The sequence below is a fragment of the Oncorhynchus mykiss genome, chromosome 2 (genome assembly GCF_057628025.1).
Source record: "Oncorhynchus mykiss isolate SJ-2025 chromosome 2, ASM5762802v1, whole genome shotgun sequence".
Classification (NCBI taxonomy): domain Eukaryota; kingdom Metazoa; phylum Chordata; class Actinopteri; order Salmoniformes; family Salmonidae; genus Oncorhynchus; species Oncorhynchus mykiss.
In genome coordinates this window covers 1,600,001-1,620,000 of record NC_143023.1, presented here as the reverse complement: position 1 = coordinate 1,620,000, position 20,000 = coordinate 1,600,001, and the positions used below count along the sequence as shown (strand labels likewise).

At 44.4% G+C, this 20,000-nt stretch overlaps 1 protein-coding gene across 2 annotated transcripts in view; it reads right to left on the bottom strand.

The window, feature by feature from the left end:
- The window catches only part of LOC110512917 (CUB and sushi domain-containing protein 3), a 522,509-nt gene that overhangs the window by 70,715 nt on the left and 431,794 nt on the right, over nt 1-20,000 (bottom strand). For both annotated transcript variants that reach the window (XM_090215889.1, XM_090215891.1), the window contains exons 53-57: nt 17,864-18,037; nt 14,195-14,368; nt 9,975-10,148; nt 6,449-6,634; nt 5,334-5,507 (exon numbers count right to left, since the gene is read on the bottom strand). In XM_090215889.1, coding sequence (XP_090072015.1) covers nt 5,334-5,507; nt 6,449-6,634; nt 9,975-10,148; nt 14,195-14,368; nt 17,864-18,037 — 882 coding nt within the window. The remainder of the gene's footprint in view (nt 1-5,333; nt 5,508-6,448; nt 6,635-9,974; nt 10,149-14,194; nt 14,369-17,863; nt 18,038-20,000) is intronic.

The following is a 20,000-nucleotide window of genomic DNA, read 5'->3' as shown; positions in this document are numbered from 1 at the left end:
AGATGACATGATGTCATTGGGGTTAGGGGTCAATAACCTCAGAAACCTCATTCCAGCTGACATGATGTCATTGGGGTTACAGTCAATAACCCCAGTAACCTCATTCCAGCTGACATGAAGTCATTGGGGTTAGGGTCAATAACCTCAGAAAAGTCATTCCAGCTGACATGATGTCATTGGGGTTAGGGGTCAATAACCTCAGTAACCTCATTCCAGCTGACATGAAGTCATTGGGGTCAATAACCTCAGAAACCTCATTCCAGCTGACATGATGTCATTGGGGTCAATAACCTCAGAAACCTCATTCCAGCTGACATGATGTCATTGTAAATAAGTATGTGTTCTTAACTGACTAGCCTAGTTGAATAAAGGTTAATAAAATACACAAACATAAGAACCCAGCTCATTCCAGCTGACATGACGGACATGAGAACCCAGACAGGTGTAGTTAATAGACAGGTGTAGATAACAGACAGGTGTAGTTAACAGACAGGTGTAGTTAAACAGACAGGTGTAGATAATAGACAGGTGTAGATAACAGACAGGTGTAGTTAACAGACAGGTGTAGTTAAACAGACAGGTGTAGATAATAGACAGGTGTAGATAACAGACAGGTGTAGATAATAGACAGGTGTAGATAACAGACAGGTGTAGTTAATAGACAGGTGTAGTTAATAGACAGGTGTAGATAACAGACAGGTGGAGATAACAGACAGGTGTAGATAACAGACAGGTGTAGTTAATAGACAGGTGTAGATAACAGACAGGTGTAGATAACAGACAGGTGTAGATAATAGACAGGTGTAGATAACAGACAGGTGTAGTTAAACAGACAGGTGTAGATAACAGACAGGTGTAGTAAAACAGACAGGTGTAGATAACAGACAGGTGTAGATAACAGACAGGTGTAGATAACAGACAGGTGTAGATAACAGACAGGTGTAGATAACAGACAGGTGTAGTTAAACAGACAGGTGTAGTTAACAGACAGGTGTAGATAACAGACAGGTGTATATAACAGACAGGTGTAGATAACAGACAGGTGTAGTTAACAGACAGGTGTAGATAACAGACAGGTGTAGTTAACAGGTAAATCAGAGGTATGTTGTGAGTGCTCTAGCTTTGACGATAACATGAACTAAGACTGACTTTCCTAGGAAGCAGCTTAATTTTCCCCCATTAAAAAGCTTCTCCGGTAGAAAACTGGGACATGTTCCCTTCTGAAGCTGAGGAGGAGGAGGACAGAGGAGAGGAGGAGGGGAAGAGAGGAGAGGAGAAGATGAGAGGAGGGGAGGATGAGAGAATGAGTGTGACTGATCCCATCTTCTGAACATGTCATGTTGTAATGAAGAACAGAACAAGTCAAACAGAGCAGATCAGAACGAGAGAGAGAGAGTGAGATAGAGAGAGCGAGAGAGGGCGAGAGAGAGCGAGTGAGAGCGAGAGGGCGAGAGAGAGCGAGTCAGTCCTATACACTGGGGCGGCAGGGTAGCCTAGTGGTTAGAGTGTTGGACTAGTAACCGGAAGGTTGCAAGTTCAAACCCCCGAGCTGACTAGTAACCGGAAGGTTGCAAGTTCAAACCCCCGAGCTGTTGTTCTGCCCCTGAACAGGCAGTTAACCCACTGTTCCTAGGCCGTCATTGAAAATAAGAATTTGTTCTTAACTGACTTGCCTAGTTAAATAAAAGGTAAAAAATACATTTAAAAAACTACACCCACGCTTCTTCTTCACTATGTAGCTAGCTGTGTATATACATTCACTATGTAGCTAGCTGTGTATATACATTCACTATGTAGCTTAGCTGTGTATATACATTCACTATGTAGCTAGCTGTGTATATACATTCACTATGTAGCTTAGCTGTGTATATACATTCACTATGTAGCTAGCTGTGTATATACATTCACTATGTAGCTAGCTGTGTATATACATTCACTATGTAGCTTAGCTGTGTATATACATTCACTATGTAGCTAGCGGTGTATATACATTCACTATGTAGCTAGCTGTGTATATACATTCACTATGTAGCTTAGCTGTGTATATACATTCACTATGTAGCTAGCGGTGTATATACATTCACTATGTAGCTTAGCTGTGTATATACATTCACTATGTAGCTTAGCTGTGTATATACATTCACTATGTAGCTAGCGGTGTATATACATTCACTATGTAGCTTAGCTGTGTATATACATTCACTATGTAGCTAGCGGTGTATATACATTCACTATGTAGCTAGCTGTGTATATACATTCACTATGTAGCTTAGCTGTGTATATACATTCACTATGTAGCTAGCGGTGTATATACATTCACTATGTAGCTAGCTGTGTATATACATTCACTATGTAGCTAGCGGTGTATATACATTCACTATGTAGCTAGCTGTGTATATACATTCAGTATGTAGCTAGCGGTGTATATACATTCACTATGTAGCCAGCTGTGTATATACATTCACTATGTAGCTAGCGGTGTATATACATTCACTATGTAGCTAGCGGTGTATTTACATGCACTAGGTAGCTAGGGTGTATATACATTCACTATGTAGCCTAGCTACATAGTGATCGTATAAACACTGTAGCCAGTGTCACTATGTAGCTAGCTGTGTATATATATATATATATATTCACTATGTAGCTAGCTGTGTATATACATTCAATATGTAGCCAGCTAGCTGTGTATATACATTCACCATGTAGCCAGCTAGCTGTGTATATACATTCACTATGTAGCCAGCTAGCTGTGTATATACATTCACTATGAAGCCAGCTAGCTGTGTTTATACGATCACTATGTAGCTAGCGGTGTATATACATTCACTATGTAGCTAGGTGTATATACATTCCCTATGTAGCCAGCTAGCTGTGTATATACATTCACTATGTAGCTACCTAGCTGTGTGTATATAACCAGGTAGGCAAGTTGAGAACAAGTCCTTATTTACAACTGCGACCTGGCCAAGATAAAGCAAAGCAGTGAGACACAGACAACACAGAGTTACACATAAACAAACGTACAGTCAAAAACACAATAGAAAAAAAAGAAAGTCTATATACAGTGTGTGTAAATGACACGAGGAGTCAATGTGGAGGCTATATACAGGGGGTACTGGTACATAGTCAATGTGGAGGCAATATACAGGAGGGTACTGGTACAGAGTCAATGTGGAGACTATATACAGGGGGTACTGGTACAGAGTCAATGTGGAGACTATATACAGGGGGTACCGGTACAGAGTCAATGTGGAGGCTATATACAGGAGGGTACCGGTCATTAACCCCATCTCATTAACCCCATCTCATTAACCCCATCTCATTAACCCCCATCTCAGCCAAACATTTAAATATATAGAACTTCCGATGAGTGAACAGCTTACAGCAAACTTTGAGATAAAACTTTGAAAACAAGATGTAAATTTGTTGTTTTAAACTTCCTAAAGTTCATTTAAATGACATTAAAACCAGTAGGCAATGCTAACAATATGTGAGCCGTCTGCTGCTAAAGGTCTGGCGGAAAGTAACCAGATGGAGACTCGCTTCATCATCAGTCTCCATGACAACCTGGAGAAGCTGCTCATAGAACATCTAAATCAAATAAACAGGAAGGTGATCAGTCTCCATGACAACCTGGAGAAGCTGCTCATAGAACATCTAAATCAAATAAACATCAAGGTGAACAGTCTCCATGACAACCTGGAGAAGCTGATCATAGAACATCTAAATCAAATAAGCATCAAGGTGAACAGTCTCCATGACAACCTGGAGAAGCTGCTCATAGAACATCTAAATCAAATAAGCATCAAGGTGAACAGTCTCCATGACAACCTGGAGAAGCTGCTCATAGAACATCTAAATCAAATAAACATCAAGGTGAACAGTCTCCATGACAACCTGGAGAAGCTGCTCATAGAACATCTAAATCAAATAAGCATCAAGGTGAACAGTCTCCATGACAACCTGGAGAAGCTGCTCATAGAACATCTAAATCGAATAAACATCAAGGTGAACAGTCTCCATGACAACCTGGAGAAGCTGCTCATAGAACATCGAAATCAAATAAACATCAAGGTGAACAGTCTCCATGACAACCTGCAGAAGCTGCTCATAGAACATCGAAATCAAATAAATATGAACAGTGAAGCATTGGTCCTTCCCTGAACAGTGAGGTATGGGCCATTCCCTGAACAGTGAGGTGTGGGTCCTTCCCTGAACAGTGAGGCATTGGTCCTTCCCTGAACAGTGAGGTATGGGTCATTCCCTGAACAGTGAGGTATGGGTCATTCCCTGAACAGTGAGGTATGGGTCATTCCCTGAACAGTGAGGTGTGGGTCCTTACCTGAACAGTGAGGTAATGGTCCTTACCTGAACAGTGAGGTATGGGTCATTCCCTGAACAGTGAGGTATGGGTCATTCCCTGAACAGTGAGGTGTGGGTCCTTACCTGAACAGTGAGGTGTGGGTCCTTACCTGAACAGTGAGGTGTGGGTCCTTACCTGAACAGTGAGGCATTGGTCCTTCCCTGAACAGTGAGGTGTGGGTCCTTACCTGAACAGTGAGGTAATGGTCCTTACCTGAACAGTGAGGTATGGGTCATTCCCTGAACAGTGAGGTATGGGTCATTCCCTGAACAGTGAGGTGTGGGTCATTCCCTGAACAGTGAGGTATGGGTCATTCCCTGAACAGTGAGGTGTGGGTCATTCCCTGAACAGTGAGGTAATGGTCCTTACCTGAACAGTGAGGTAATGGTCCTTACCTGAACAGTGAGGTATGGGTCATTCCCTGAACAGTGAGGTGTGGGTCATTCCCTGAACAGTGAGGTATGGGTCATTCCCTGAACAGTGAGGTGTGGGTCATTCCCTGAACAGTGAGGTAATGGTCCTTACCTGAACAGTGAGGTAATGGTCCTTACCTGAACAGTGAGGTATGGGTCCTTACCTGAACAGTGAGGTCTGGGTCATTCCCTGAACAGTGAGGTGTGGGTCATTCCCTGAACAGTGAGGTAATGGTCCTTACCTGAACAGTGAGGTAATGGTCCTTACCTGAACAGTGAGGTATGGGTCATTCCCTGAACAGTGAGGTGTGGGTCATTCCCTGAACAGTGAGGTATGGGTCATTCCCTGAACAGTGAGGTGTGGGTCATTCCCTGAACAGTGAGGTAATGGTCCTTACCTGAACAGTGAGGTAATGGTCCTTACCTGAACAGTGAGGTAATGGTCCTTACCTGAACAGTGAGGTAATGGTCCTTACCTGAACAGTGAGGTATGGGTCCTTACCTGAACAGTGAGGTAATGGTCCTTACCTGAACAGTGAGGTAATGGTCCTTACCTGAACAGTGAGGTATGGGTCCACTCCAGTGTCCATTGATTTGACAGGTGAGTGATGACTCTCCAATCAGCTCTCTGTCCCCTGAACAGGAGTACTGCACCGTGGAGCCAAACGAGAACTTGTCCCCAACCATGGTACCGTAGGGAGGAGAGCCAGGGTTCCCACAGTCCTCCTCTATAACACACAATAACATTCCCCATAGCCAACAGTCAGATTGTTATGGCTCATTAACGCTGTTTGTGTCCCAAATGGCACCCTATTCCTTATGTAGTGCACTACTTTTAACTACAGCCCTATTGCCCCTGTATAGGGAATGGGGTGCCATTTGGGATGTAGTCATCTTTAACACAACACTCTTAGAATAAAATGATTCCAAAACGGTTTATTTGGCTGTCATCATAGGAGAACCCTTTTTGGTTCCAGGTAGAACTCTGTTGGGTTCCATGTAGAACTCTCTATCGGAAAGGGTTCTAAAATGGAACTCAATAGGGTTCTACCTTTTTTTTAAAGAGTGTATACTGTCGGTCAGTATAGCCATTACAGTCAGCCTTCATTAGGTCATTTGCATTTAGACAGACGTTGGTTACACACATTTGTAACCTATACAAATCAAGTCCATTAAGGATCAAACACATGGCTAGAACAACAGGGAGATCGTGGAGAAATGCTGTGATGAATGTCACTCACAGCAAAAGATAAGTACTATTGCGCGATAAATGTGAACTGTGCATCAACCTTTGGTGTGTACATAGGCTTCCTTTTTTAATCTCTAGTCTCCTCCTCCTGCACCTCAGTAGTTGTGGGTGTGTGGTACAGGTGTAGGATCTTAATTTGACCTGTATTGTGGCAGCAAAATAATCCTGCAGCAACAGGATTTGAATGTTTAGTCCATCATGTTGATTGATTGGGGGGAGGGGGTCAAAATGAGGCCACATGTTAAAGTGGAATACGGTTAATACAACCGTGTGACAGAGCTGGTTTTCAGTGAATTTGTGTGAAGAAAAGAAATAAAATCACAAAGCTCATCTGCATTTCCTCAGCAGCAAAACAGTGATCAAATAAAGATCCTACATCTGTAGTTTCAACAAGTTGTGAAGAGAAAACAGACAACGTACCAAGACATTCAGGTAGAGGTTTGTCCCAGTGGCCAATAGGTTGACAGGTCAGTGCAGAGGAACCGAACAGGTAGTATCCAGGGTTACAGGTGTAGAACACCACACTGCCCAGGGTGAAGTTACCGTGCTCTATCTTACTCTCCCTGATGGAGTTAGCCGGGATGCCAGGGTCTGTGCAGTTCACCACTGGATGGAATTAAAACACATAGAATTAATAACATTATATCATTGTTAATACAAATATATCTAGAATAACTATTTGTCAAAACTACTGTATCAATAACAACTATTGTATCAATAACACCTATTGTATCAATAACAACTATTGTATCAATAACAACTACTGTATCAATAACAACTATTGTATCAATAACAACTATTGTATCAATAACAACTATTGTATCAATAACACCTATTGTATCAATAACACCTATTGTATCAATAACAACTACTGTATCAATAACAACTATTGTATCAATAACAAAGATTGTCAAAACTATGTCAATATTTCCCCCCTAGCCTGGTCTCAGATCCGCTCGTACCGTCTTGACAACTCCTAGGAAGCACAAACAGATCTGGGACCAGGCTACCATTTCCCTAGTGAATGTATATATTTTCCTATCTACCATCGTCATACCATAGATCTAACTGTCGCCCCCCCCCCCCTGTGAATCTCAGACAGTACAACATATTCCATCTGGCTGAACTAGTCATTAGAAAGTGCTATCTGTGGTATCTGTCAAGTGTTGTCTGTGTTCAATTGCCAGTTAATAATAGAATGGCTGAATTGACACAAATCGCAGCCTGCTCCTGTTTATACGATGAATGGCTCATCTGCACTTGGATGTACCCCGTGCTATATTATTAAGTATTTTAAATACTAATGAGGCTTAAAAGGACTTGTTTATTTCCCAGAGATGTTACTGTAGGCTATAAGGTGTCAGATGTCTGTGCTCTGCTGTTTCTGTAGCCAATGGAATGCTTTGAAAGGCGGGTCATGGCTCACATTAACTCTCCAACACACACACACACACACGCGCGCACACACACGCACACACACACACACACACACACTGACGCCACACACACATTCATTTACCCCTACCTACAGTATACTGCTGTTACTGTTACTGTCTATTATCTATCCTTTACCTCTACCTACAGTATACTGCTGTTACTGTCTATTATCTATCCTTTACCCCTACCTACAGTATACTGCTGTTACTGTCTATTATCTATCCTTTACCCCTACCTACAGTATACTGCTGTTACTGTCTATTATCTATCCTTTACCTCTACCTACAGTATACTGCTGTTACTGTCTATTATCTATCCTTTACCCCTACCTACAGTATACTGCTGTTACTGTCTATTATCAATCCTTTACCTCTACCTACAGTATACTGTTGTTACTGTCTATTATCTATCCTTTACCCCTACCTACAGTATACTGCTGTTACTGTCTATTATCTATCCTTTACCCCTACCTACAGTATACTGCTGTTACTGTCTATTATCTATCCTTTACCCCTACCTACAGTATACTGCTGTTACTGTCTATTATCTATCCTTTACCCCTACCTACAGTATACTGCTGTTACTGTCTATTATCTATCCTTTACCCCTACCTACAGTATACTGCTGCTACTGTCTATTATCTATCCTTTACCTCTACCTACAGTATACTGCTGTTACTGTCTATTATCTATCCTTTACCCCTACCTACAGTATACTGCTGTTACTGTCTCTATCCTTTACCCCTACCTACAGTATACTGCTGTTACTGTCTATTATCTATCCTTTACCCCTACCTACAGTATACTGCTGCTACTGTCTATTATCTCTCCTTTACCCCTACCTACAGTATACTGATGTTACTGTCTATTATCTATCCTTTACCCCTACCTACAGTATACTGCTGTTAATGTCTATTATCTATCCTTTACCCCTACCTACAGTATACTGCTGTTACTGTCTATTATCTATCCTTTACCCCTACCTACAGTATACTGCTGTTACTGTCTATTATCTATCCTTTACCTCTACCTACAGTATACTGCTGTTACTGTCTATTATCTATCCTTTACCCCTACCTACAGTATACTGCTGTTACTGTCTATTATCTATCCTTTACCCCTACCTACAGTATACTGCTGTTACTGTCTATTATCTATCCTTTACCCCTACCTACAGTATACTGCTGTTACTGTCTATTATCTATCCTTTACCCCTACCTACAGTATACTGCTGTTACTGTCTATTATCTATCCTTTACCCCTACCTACAGTATACTGCTGTTACTGTCTATTATCTATCCTTTACCCCTACCGACAGTATACTGCTGTTACTGTCTATTATCTATCCTTTACCCCTACCTACAGTATACTGCTGTTACTGTCTATTATCTATCCTTTACCCCTACCTACAGTATACTGCTGTTACTGTCTATTATCTATCCTTTACCCCTACCTACAGTATACTGCTGTTACTGTCTATTATCTATCCTTTACCCCTACCTACAGTATACTGCTGTTATTGTCTATTATCTATCCTTTACCCCTACCTACAGTATACTGCTGTTACTGTCTATTATCTATCCTTTACCCCTACCTACAGTATACTGCTGTTACTGTCTATTATCTATCCTTTACCCCTACCTACAGTATACTGCTGTTACTGTCTATTATCTATCCTTTACCTCTACCTACAGTATACTGCTGTTACTGTCTATTATCTATCCTTTACCCCTACCTACAGTATACTGCTGTTACTGTCTATTATCTATCCGACCTACAAGAAGTTTTCAGACCTCTTGACTTCCTCCACATTTCGTTAGGTTACAGCCTTATTCTAAAATTGATTAAATTGTCCCCCCCCCCCCTCATCAAACTACACACAATACCCCCCATAATTACAAAGCGAAAATAGTTATTTTATTTTTTATTTTTTCAACTGAAATATAAGTTACGTAAGTATTCAGACTCTTTATTGCTTAGTTTGTACTCCTTGTAAATAGACACATTTTGGTTATTTCATTGTGTTACTATTTTTCCTTCGGTTTATTAAACAAATGTTTCTTACTAACTTTTTAAAAACGCTGCAATTGGTTGGTTAAGGGCTCGTAAGTAGGCGTTGTGTAAGCATGTGACAAATAACATTTGATTTGAGTGTGTGTGTGTGCGTGCATGCATGCGTGTGTGTGCACGTGTGTGTATGTGTGTGAGTGCATGCCTCCACACGTGTGTGTGTGTGTGTGTGTGTGTGTGTGTGTGTGTGTGTGCGTGTGTGTGTCTGTACCCACTGCCTGCTCCCCACCTCTACATGAAGGTGGCTGTTGACTCCACTGCCTGCTCCCCACCTCTACATGAAGGTGGCTGTTGACTCCACTGCCTGCTCCCCACCTCTACATGTAGGTGGCTGTTGACTCCACCGCCTGCTACCCACCTCTACATGAAGGTGGCTGTTGACTCCACTGCCTGCTCCCCACCTCTACATGTGGCTGTTGACTCCACCGCCTGTTACCCACCTCTACACGTAGGTGGCTGTTGACTCCACTGGCGACTCGCCTGGCACTGGGCTCTGGACACTCCCTCCAGTACGTAACCTTGGTTACAGAAGAAGCTGACTACATCGTTGTAGTTGAATCCGTCCCCTGTAGTTCTCCCATAGATGGGACTGCCTGGATGGCCACATGTGATTGCTGCACACATAAAAAAATACAATTACGGGAAAGAAATATATGTAAACGACGGGCCCATACTGAGTATCCCCATCGGTGTTCTAGTGACATTGTCTTGGTCTAATCTGGACCTCCAAGCCAGTTCCACTGGTTGTTTTTATTACTCAGCACCTCTATTAGAGGACTGCTTTAGATCTGGGACACCAGGTTGGGTTTGCAATTCATTTTCAGTTCGAACAGAAAAAAAAAAACAGAATTACTCCGGACCTCGTAGGGTAACAACAATTGAATATCCTTGGTAGAATAGTCATTCTATTTCTATGCCTGCAGCACAGTAAAGGGGGGGGGGGGGGGGGGTCACCCATTCTAGTCATTCTATTTCTATGCCTGCAGCACAGTAAAAGGGGGGGGGGGGTTACCCATTCTAGTCATTCTATTTCTATGCCTGCAGCACAGTAAAAGGGAGGGGGTGGGGTCACCCATTCTAGTCATTCTATTTCTATGCCTGCAGCACAGTAAAAGGGAGGGGGGGGGTCACCCATTCTAGTCATTATATTTCTATGCCTGCAGCACAGTAAAAGAGGGGGGGGGGGGGGGCAGGAGTTCAATACAGCTGATGAATATGCAACACATCATCATTATCAATATCATTACCATTCTATTAACCTTGGAACACCCAGAGAGATCAAGTTCTATATGTGGATGAAGATGAAAACGACATAGAAAATGGACTAGAATAATAATTAGTGGTGAAGAAGAAACCTCCGTAAGTCAACTAGAGAGATGTGTTGACACAGCAGCAGTAAGCTCACTGTACACTCCAATTCAACTGTAAACAAACCTTCACATCAATATCAGTAGATTCAGGATGTCCCTTGTGGGCATCCGTATTTTATACAAAGCATTAAGTTAAGTAAACAAGTCTACTCGTGTTTTTGGCACTGTTGCTGTGCCTTTTCATTAGAGACATGTTGGCTGGGCGGGGTTGGGGGTGGAGTCATGTTGGCTGGGTGGGGTTGGGGGACTATAATGGGAGGTTGGGGGTGGAGTCATGTTGGCTGGGCGGGGTTGGGGGACTATAATGGGAGGTTTGGGGTGGAGTCATGTTGGCTGGGTGGGGGTGGGGGGGGAGTCATGTTGGCTGAGTGGGGGTGGGGGTGGAGTCATTTTGGCTGGGCGGGGTTGGGGGACTATAATGTGAGGTTGGGGGTGGAGTCATGTTGGCTGGGTGGGGTTGGGGGTAGAGTCATGTTGGCTGGGCGGGGTTGGGGGACTATAATGGGAGGTTGGGGGTGGAGTCATGTTGGCTGGGCGGGGTTGGGGGACTATAATGTGAGGTTGGGGGTGGAGTCATGTTGGCTGGGTGGGGTTGGGGGTAGAGTCATGTTGGCTGGGCGGGGTTGGGGGAATATGATGGGAGGTTGGGGGTGGAGTCATGTTGGCTGGGTGGGGTTGGGGTACTATACTGGGAGGTTGGGGGTGGAGTCATGTTGTCTGGGTGGGGTTGGGGGTGGAGTCATGTTGTCTGGGTGGGGTTGGGGGACTATACTGGGAGGTAGGGGGTGGAGTCATGTTGTCTGGATGGGGTTGGGGGTGGATTCGTGTTGGCTGGGTGGGGTTGGGGGACAATAATGGGAGGTTGGGGGTGGAGTCATGTTGGCTGGGTGGGGTTGGGGGGAGTCATGTTGGCTGGGTGGGGTTGGGGGTGGAGTCATGTTGGCTGGGTGGGGTTGGGGGTGGAGTCATGTTGGCTGGGTGGGGTTGGGGGTGGAGTCATTTTTGCTGGGTGGGGTTGGGGGTGGAGTCATGTTGGCTGGGTGGGGTTGGGGTACTATACTGGGAGGTTGGGGGTGGAGTCATGTTGGCTGGGTGGGGTTGGGGGTGGAGTCATGTTGGGTGGGTGGGGTTTGGGGACTATGATGGTGGAGGCCCCAAAAAATAACCTAACAAATACACAGACCTGTAGGGTCGATATAACAACATGTACAGACCAGTAGGGTAGATATAACAACCAGTAGGGTATATATGACAACATGTACAGACAAGTAGGGCCAATATAACAACATTAACAGACCAGTAGGCTAAATATAACAACCAGTAGGGTCGATATAACAACATGTACAGACCAGTAGGATAGATTTAACAACATGTACAGACCAGTAGGGTAGATATAACAACCAGTAGGGTCGATATAACAACATGTACAGACGAGTAGGGTTTATATAACAACATGTACAGACCAGTAGGATAGATTTAACAACATGTACAGACCAGTAGGGTCTATATAACAACATGTACAGACCAGTAGGGTTTATATGACAACATGTACAGACCAGTAGGGTAGATATAACAACCAGTAGGTTCGATATAACAACATGTCCAGACCAGTAGGGTAAACATAACAACATGTCCAGACCAGTAGGATAGACATAAAAACATGTACAGACCAGTAGGATAGACATAACAACATGTTCAGACCAGTAGGGTAGTCATAACAACATGTCCAGACCAGTAGGATAGACATAACAACATGTCCAGACCAGTAGGGTAGTCATAACAACATGTCCAGACCAGTAGGATAGACATAACAACATGTCCAGACCAGTAGGGTAGACATAACAACATGTACAGACCAGTAGGGTAGACATAACAACATGTCCAGACCAGTAGGATAGACATAACAACATGTACAGACCAGTAGGATAGACATAACAACATGTACAGACCAGTAGGATAGAGGGTGAATACGTACAGACACACAGCGGCAGCTGTACAGACCAGTAGGATAGACATAACAACATGTCCAGACCAGTAGGATAGACATAACAACATGTACAGACCAGTAGGATAGACATAACAACATGTCCAGACCAGTAGGGTAGAGGGTGAATACGTACAGACACACAGCGGTAGCTGTACAGACCAGTAGGATAGACATAACAACATGTACAGACCAGTAGGATAGACATAACAACATGTCCAGACCAGTAGGATAGACATAACAACATGTCCAGACCAGTAGGGTAGTCATAACAACATGTCCAGACCAGTAGGATAGACATAACAACATGTTCAGACCAGTAGGGTAGACATAACAACATGTACAGACCAGTAGGATAGACATAAAAACATGTACAGACCAGTAGGATAGACATAACAACATGTCCAGACCAGTAGGGTAGTCATAACAACATGTCCAGACCAGTAGGATAGACATAACAACATGTCCAGACCAGTAGGGTAGTCATAACAACATGTCCAGACCAGTAGGATAGACATAACAACATGTACAGACCAGTAGGGTTGACATAACAACATGTCCAGACCAGTAGGATAGACATAACAACATGTACAGACCAGTAGGATAGACATAACAACATGTACAGACCAGTAGGATAGACATAACAACATGTACAGACCAGTAGGATAGAGGGTGAATACGTACAGACACACAGCGGCAGCTGTACAGACCAGTAGGATAGACATAACAACATGTCCAGACCAGTAGGATAGACATAACAACATGTACAGACCAGTAGGATAGACATAACAACATGTCCAGACCAATTAGGGTAGAGGGTGAATACGTACAGACACACAGCGGTAGCTGTACAGACCAGTAGGATAGACATAACAACATGTACAGACCAGTAGGATAGACATAACAACATGTCCAGACCAGTAGGATAGACATAACAACATGTCCAGACCAGTAGGATAGACATAACAACATGTCCAGACCAGTAGGGTAGACATAACAACATGTCCAGACCAGTAGGGTAGAGGGTGAATACGTACAGACACACAGCGGTAGCTGTACAGACCAGTAAGATAGACATAACAACATGTACAGACCAGTAGGATAGACATAACAACATGTACAGACCAGTAGGATAGACATAACAATATGTCCAGACCAGTAGGATAGACATAACAACATGTCCAGACCAGTAGGATAGACATAACAACATGTCCAGACCAGTAGGGTAGACATAACAACATGTCCAGACCAGTAGGGTAGACATAACAACATGTCCAGACCAGTAGGGTAGAGGGTGAATACGTACAGACACACAGCGGCAGCTGTCCAGACCAGAGGTGATCCTGCTGGCAGATGCGGACCGAGGATCCTATGAGTCTGAAGCCAGGGTTACACTGGTAGACCACGGTGTCTCTGTATCCGAAGTTCTCCCCTATCGCCTGACCGTTCACAATCTGCTCCGGGATACCGCAGTGACCAGCTGGAGAGGGGGGGGGGGGGGGGGGCAATCAATCAATCAATCAATCAATCAAATGTATTTAGCATATAGACACTTTTTTACAACAATATTTACTACGACGTGCAAAGTTAAACACATGGGGCAAGTCTGAAATGTCCTGTTTTTTAGTTTCTTACGCAGTCCACTACTCTAGTGAAACGTAGTGCTTTGTATAGGGAATATGGAGTCCACTACTCTAGTGAAAAGTAGTGCTTTGTATAGGGAATATGGAGTCCACTACTCTAGTGAAAAGTAGTGCTTTGTATAGGGAATATGGAGTCCACTACTCTAGTGAAAAGTAGTGTTTTGTATAGGGAATATGGAGTCCACTACTCTAGTGAAAAGTAGTGCTTTGTATAGGGAATATGGAGTCCACTACTCTAGTGAAAAGTAGTGCTTTGTACAGGGAATATGGAGTCCACTACTCTAGTGAAAAGTAGTGCTTTGTATAGGAAATATGGAGTCCACTACTCTAGTGAAAAGTAGTGCTTTGTATAGGGAATATGGAGTCCACTACTCTAGTGAAAAGTAGTGCTTTGTATAGGGAATATGGAGTCCACTACTCTAGTGAAAAGTAGTGCTTTGTATAGGGAATATGGAGTCCACTACCCTAGTGAAAAGTAGTGCTTTGTATAGGGAATATGGAGTCCACTACTCTAGTGAAAAGTAGTGCTTTGTATAGGGAATATGGAGTCCACTACTCTAGTGAAAAGTAGTGCTTTGTATAGGGAATATGGAGTCCACTACTCTAGTGACATGTAGTGTTTTGTATAGGGACTATGGAGTCCACTACTCTAGTGAAAAGTAGTGCTTTGTATAGGGAATATGGAGTCCACTACTCTAGTGACACGTAGTGTTTTGTATAGGGACTATGGAGTCACTTCAGACACAGTTATGTACAGTCAGACATCCAAGAAAAGAGAAAGCAAGCAGTCTATGTATCGTCTATATATCTTCTATGTCTCCTCTATGTAGCCTCTATGTAGCCTCTATGTATCCTCTATGTCTCCTCTATGTATCCTCTATGTAGCCTCTATGTATCCTCTATGTATCCTCTATGTATCCTCTATGTATCCTCTATGTATCCTCTATGTATCCTCTATGTATCGTCTATATGTCCTCTATATAGCCTCTATATAGCCTCTATATAGCCACTATATAGCCTCTATATATCCTCTATATATCCTCTATGTATCCTCTAGATAGCCTCTATGTATCCTCTATGTATCCTCTATGTATCCTCTATGTATCCTCTATGTATCCTGTATATATCCTCTATGTGTCCTCTATATATCTTCTACATACAGTTGAAGTCGGAAGTTTACATACACTTTAGCCAAATACATTTAAACTCAGTTTTTCACAATTCCTGACATTTAATCCTCGTAAAAATTATAGTTTTAGGTCAGTTAGGATCGCCACTTTAATTTTAAGAATGTGAAATGTCAGAATAATAGTAGGGAGAATGATTTATTTCAGCTTTCATCACATTCCCAGTGGGTCAGAAGTTTACATACACTCAATTAGTATTTGGTAGTATTGCCTTTAAATTGTTTAACGTTCAAATGTTTCGGGTAGCCCCTTCCACAAGCTTCCCACAATAAATTGGGGGAATTTTGGCCCATTCCTCTGGACAGAGCTGATGTAATTAAGTCAGGTTTGTAGGCCTCCTTGCTAGCACACTCTTTTTCAGTTCTGCCTACACATTTTCTATAGGATTGAGGCCAGGGCTTTGTGATGGCAACTCCAATACCTTGACTTTGTTGTTCAACTTTGGAAGTATGCTTGGGGTCATTGTCCATCTGGAAGACCCATTTGCGACCAAGCTTTAACTTCCTGACTGATGTCTTGAGATGTTGCTTAAATATATTCACATAATCTTCCTCCCTCATGATGCCATCTATTTTGTGAAGTGCACCAGACCCTCCTGCAGCAAAGCACCCCCACAACATGATATTGTTGCCACCACCATGCTTCACGGTTGTGATGGTGTTCTTCGGTTTGCAAGCCTCTCTTTTTCCTCCAAACATAACGATGGTCATTATGGCCAAACAGCTCTATTTTTGTTTCATCAGACCAGAGGACATTTCTCCAAACATACGATCTTTGTCCCCATGTGCAGGTCCTTTGCTGATGAACCAGATTGTGGAGGTCTACAATGTTTTTTCTGAAGTATTTTTCTTAATGATTTATGTTTGATTTTCCCATGACGTCAAGCAAAGAGGCACTGAGTTTGAAGGCAGGCCCTGAAATAGATCCACAGGTACACCTCCAATTGACTCAAATTATGTCAATTAACCTATCAGAAGCTTCTAAAGCCATAACATAATTTTCCTGGAATTTTCCAAGCTGTTTTAAAGGCACAGTCAACTTAGTGTATGTACACTTCTGACCCACTGGAATTGTGAGACAATGAATAATAAGTGAAATAATCTGTCTATAAACAATTGTTCGAAAAAATAACTTGTGTCATGCACTAACTGACTTGCCAAAACTATAGTTTGTTAACAAGAAATTTGTGGAGTGGTTGAAAAGTGTGTTTTTATACTCCAACCTAAGTGTCTGTAAACATCTGATTTCAACTGTATTTTACATATGGACACTTTTACAACATCATTTACTACGCCGTGACCAGGGTCTGTCGTGACGCCTGAGAAGCACCACTGCGCCACCCGGGAGCCCCATTGAACCCCATTGAATATATGAACTGTTGAGTTCAAATACCATTTGTATTGGTGTGGGAACTAATCCCACTACCACTGTGAATGTGTCCTATACTGTACATCTCTCTCTCTCTACCTATCTTTCAAGCCTGTCTCTCCCACTACCACTGTGAATGTGTCCTATACTGTACATCTCTCTCTCTCTCTACTTATCTTCCAAGCCTGTCTCTCACACTACCACTATGAAAGTGTCCTATACTGTACAGCTCTCTCTCTCTACCTATCTTTCAAGCCTGTCTATCCCACTACCACTATGAATGTGTCCTATACTGTACATCTCTCTACCTATCTTCCAAGCCTGTCTCTCCCACTACCACTATGAATGTGTCCTATACTGCACATCTCTCTACCTATCTTCCAAGCCTGTCTATCCCACTACCACTATGAATGTGTCCTATACTGTACATCTCTCTCTCTCTCTACCTATCTTCCAAGCCTGTCTCTCCCACTAAATAAATAGGAAAAGAGGGAAGGAGAATAGGAGTTTCCTGGTCCTGGTGCTGTCATGACAAGGAGTGGCACAAACAGACTGGTACCCAGGCTAGAGTGGGAGTCCCTACCCAGGCATTGAGTCTCTGCTGTCATGACAAGGAGTGGCGAGTAGTGCGCGTGATGGCACAAACAGACTGGTACTCAGGCTAGAGAGGGAGTCCCTACCCAGGCATTGAGTCTCTGCTGTCGTGACAAGGAGTGGCGAGTAGTGGGCGTGATGGCACAAACAGACTGGTACCCAGGCTAGAGTGGGAGTCCCTACCTAGGCATTGAGTCTCTGTGCCGCTCCACAGTCCTGACAGCATGCACTCCCTCACGGTGGAGCCCACCAGGATGTATCCAGGGTTGCAGCTGAAGATGGCAGAGGCTCCAAAGGTAGTCTGAGTTCCAATCTTTCTCCCATTAGGAGGAGTGGGCAGCTCTCCACAGGAAATGACTGCAGTAAGAAAGAGATAGACAGGTGAGACCAGAGAGAGAGAGGGGAGAGCAGAGTGAAAGAGAGAGAGGGGAGACCAGAGAGAGAGAGACAGGGGAGACCAGAGAGAGAGAGACAGGGGAGACCAGAGAGAGAGACAGGGGAGACCAGCGAGAGAGAGAGAGAGAGAGACAAGGGAGACCAGAGAGAGAGAGACAGGTGAGACCAGAGAGAGAGAGACAGGGGAGACCAGAGAGAGAGAGACAGGGGAGACCAGAGAGAGAGAGACAGTGGAGAACAGAGAGAGAGAGAGAGAGACAGGGGAGACCAGAGAGAGAGAGACAGGGGAGACCAGAGAGAGAGAGACAGGGGAGACCAGAGGGAAAGAGAGAGAGACAGGGGAGAGCAGAGAGAGAGAGACAGTGGAGAACAGAGAGAGAGAGAGAGAGACAGGGGAGACCAGAGAGAGAGAGACAGGGGAGACCAGAGAGAGAGAGACAGGGGAGACCAGAGGGAAAGAGAGAGAGACAGGGGAGAGCAGAGAGAAAGAGAGACAGGGGAGACCAGAGAGAGAGACAGGGGAGACCAGAGAGAGAGAGTGGAGAACAGAGAGTGAGAGAGAGAGAGAGACAGGGGAGACCAGAGAGAGAGAGACAGGTGAGACCAGAGAGAGAGAGACAGGGGAGAGCAGAGGGAAAGAGAGAGAGACAGGGTAGAGCAGAGAGAAAGAGAGACAGGGGAGACCAGAGAGAGAGACAGGGGAGACCAGAGAGAGAGAGTGGAGAACAGAGAGTGAGAGAGAGAGAGAGACAGGGGAGACCAGAGAGAGAGAGACAGGTGAGACCAGAGAGAGAGAGACAGGGGAGAGCAGAGGGAAAGAGAGATAGACAGGGGAGAGCAGAGAGAAAGAGAGACAGGGGAGACCAGAGAGAGAGACAGGGGAGACCAGAGAGAGAGAGTGGAGAACAGAGAGTGAGAGAGAGAGAGAGACAGGGGAGACCAGAGAGAGAGACAGGGGAGACCAGAGAGAGAGAGACAGGGGAGACCAGAGGGAAAGAGAGAGAGACAGGGGAGAGCAGAGAGAAAGAGAGACAGGGGAGACCAGAGAGAGAGACAGGGGAGACCAGAGAGAGAGAGTGGAGAACAGAGAGTGAGAGAGAGAGAGAGACAGGGGAGACCAGAGAGAGAGAGACAGGTGAGACCAGAGAGAGAGAGACAGGGGAGAGCAGAGGGAAAGAGAGAGAGACAGGGTAGAGCAGAGAGAAAGAGAGACAGGGGAGACCAGAGAGAGAGACAGGGGAGACCAGAGAGAGAGAGTGGAGAACAGAGAGTGACAGAGAGAGAGAGACAGGGGAGACCAGAGAGAGAGACAGGTGAGACCAGAGAGAGAGAGACAGGGGAGAGCAGAGAGAAAGAGAGAGAGACAGTGGAGAACAGAGAGAGAGAGAGAGAGAGAGAGAGACAGTGGAAAGCAGCGAGAGAGACAGACAGGGGAGAGAGAGAGAGAAAGAGAGAGCGACAGAGAGACAGAGAGAGTGAGAGAGAGAGACAGGGGAGAGCAGAGAGAGAGAGAGAGAGAGAGAAACAGACAGGGGAGAGTAGAGAGAGAGAGACGGACAGGGGAGAGCAGAGAGAGAGAGAGACAGACAGGGGAGAGCAGAGAGAGACAGGGGAGAGCAGGGAGAGAGAGAGAGAGAAACAGACAGGGGAGAGTAGATAGAGAGAGAGACGGACAGGGGAGAGCAGGGAGAGAGAGACAGACAGGGGAGAGCAGAGAGAGAGAGACGGACAGGAGAGAGCAGAGAGAGAGAGAGAGACAGGGGAAAGCAGAGAGAGAGCGACAGGGGAGAGCAGGGAGAGAGCGAGACAGACAGGGGAAAGCAGAGAGAGAGAGAGACAGACAGGGGAAAGCAGAGAGAGAGAGACAGACAGGGGAAAGCAGAGAGAGAGAGAGACAGGGGAGAGCAGGGAGAGAGAGAGAGAG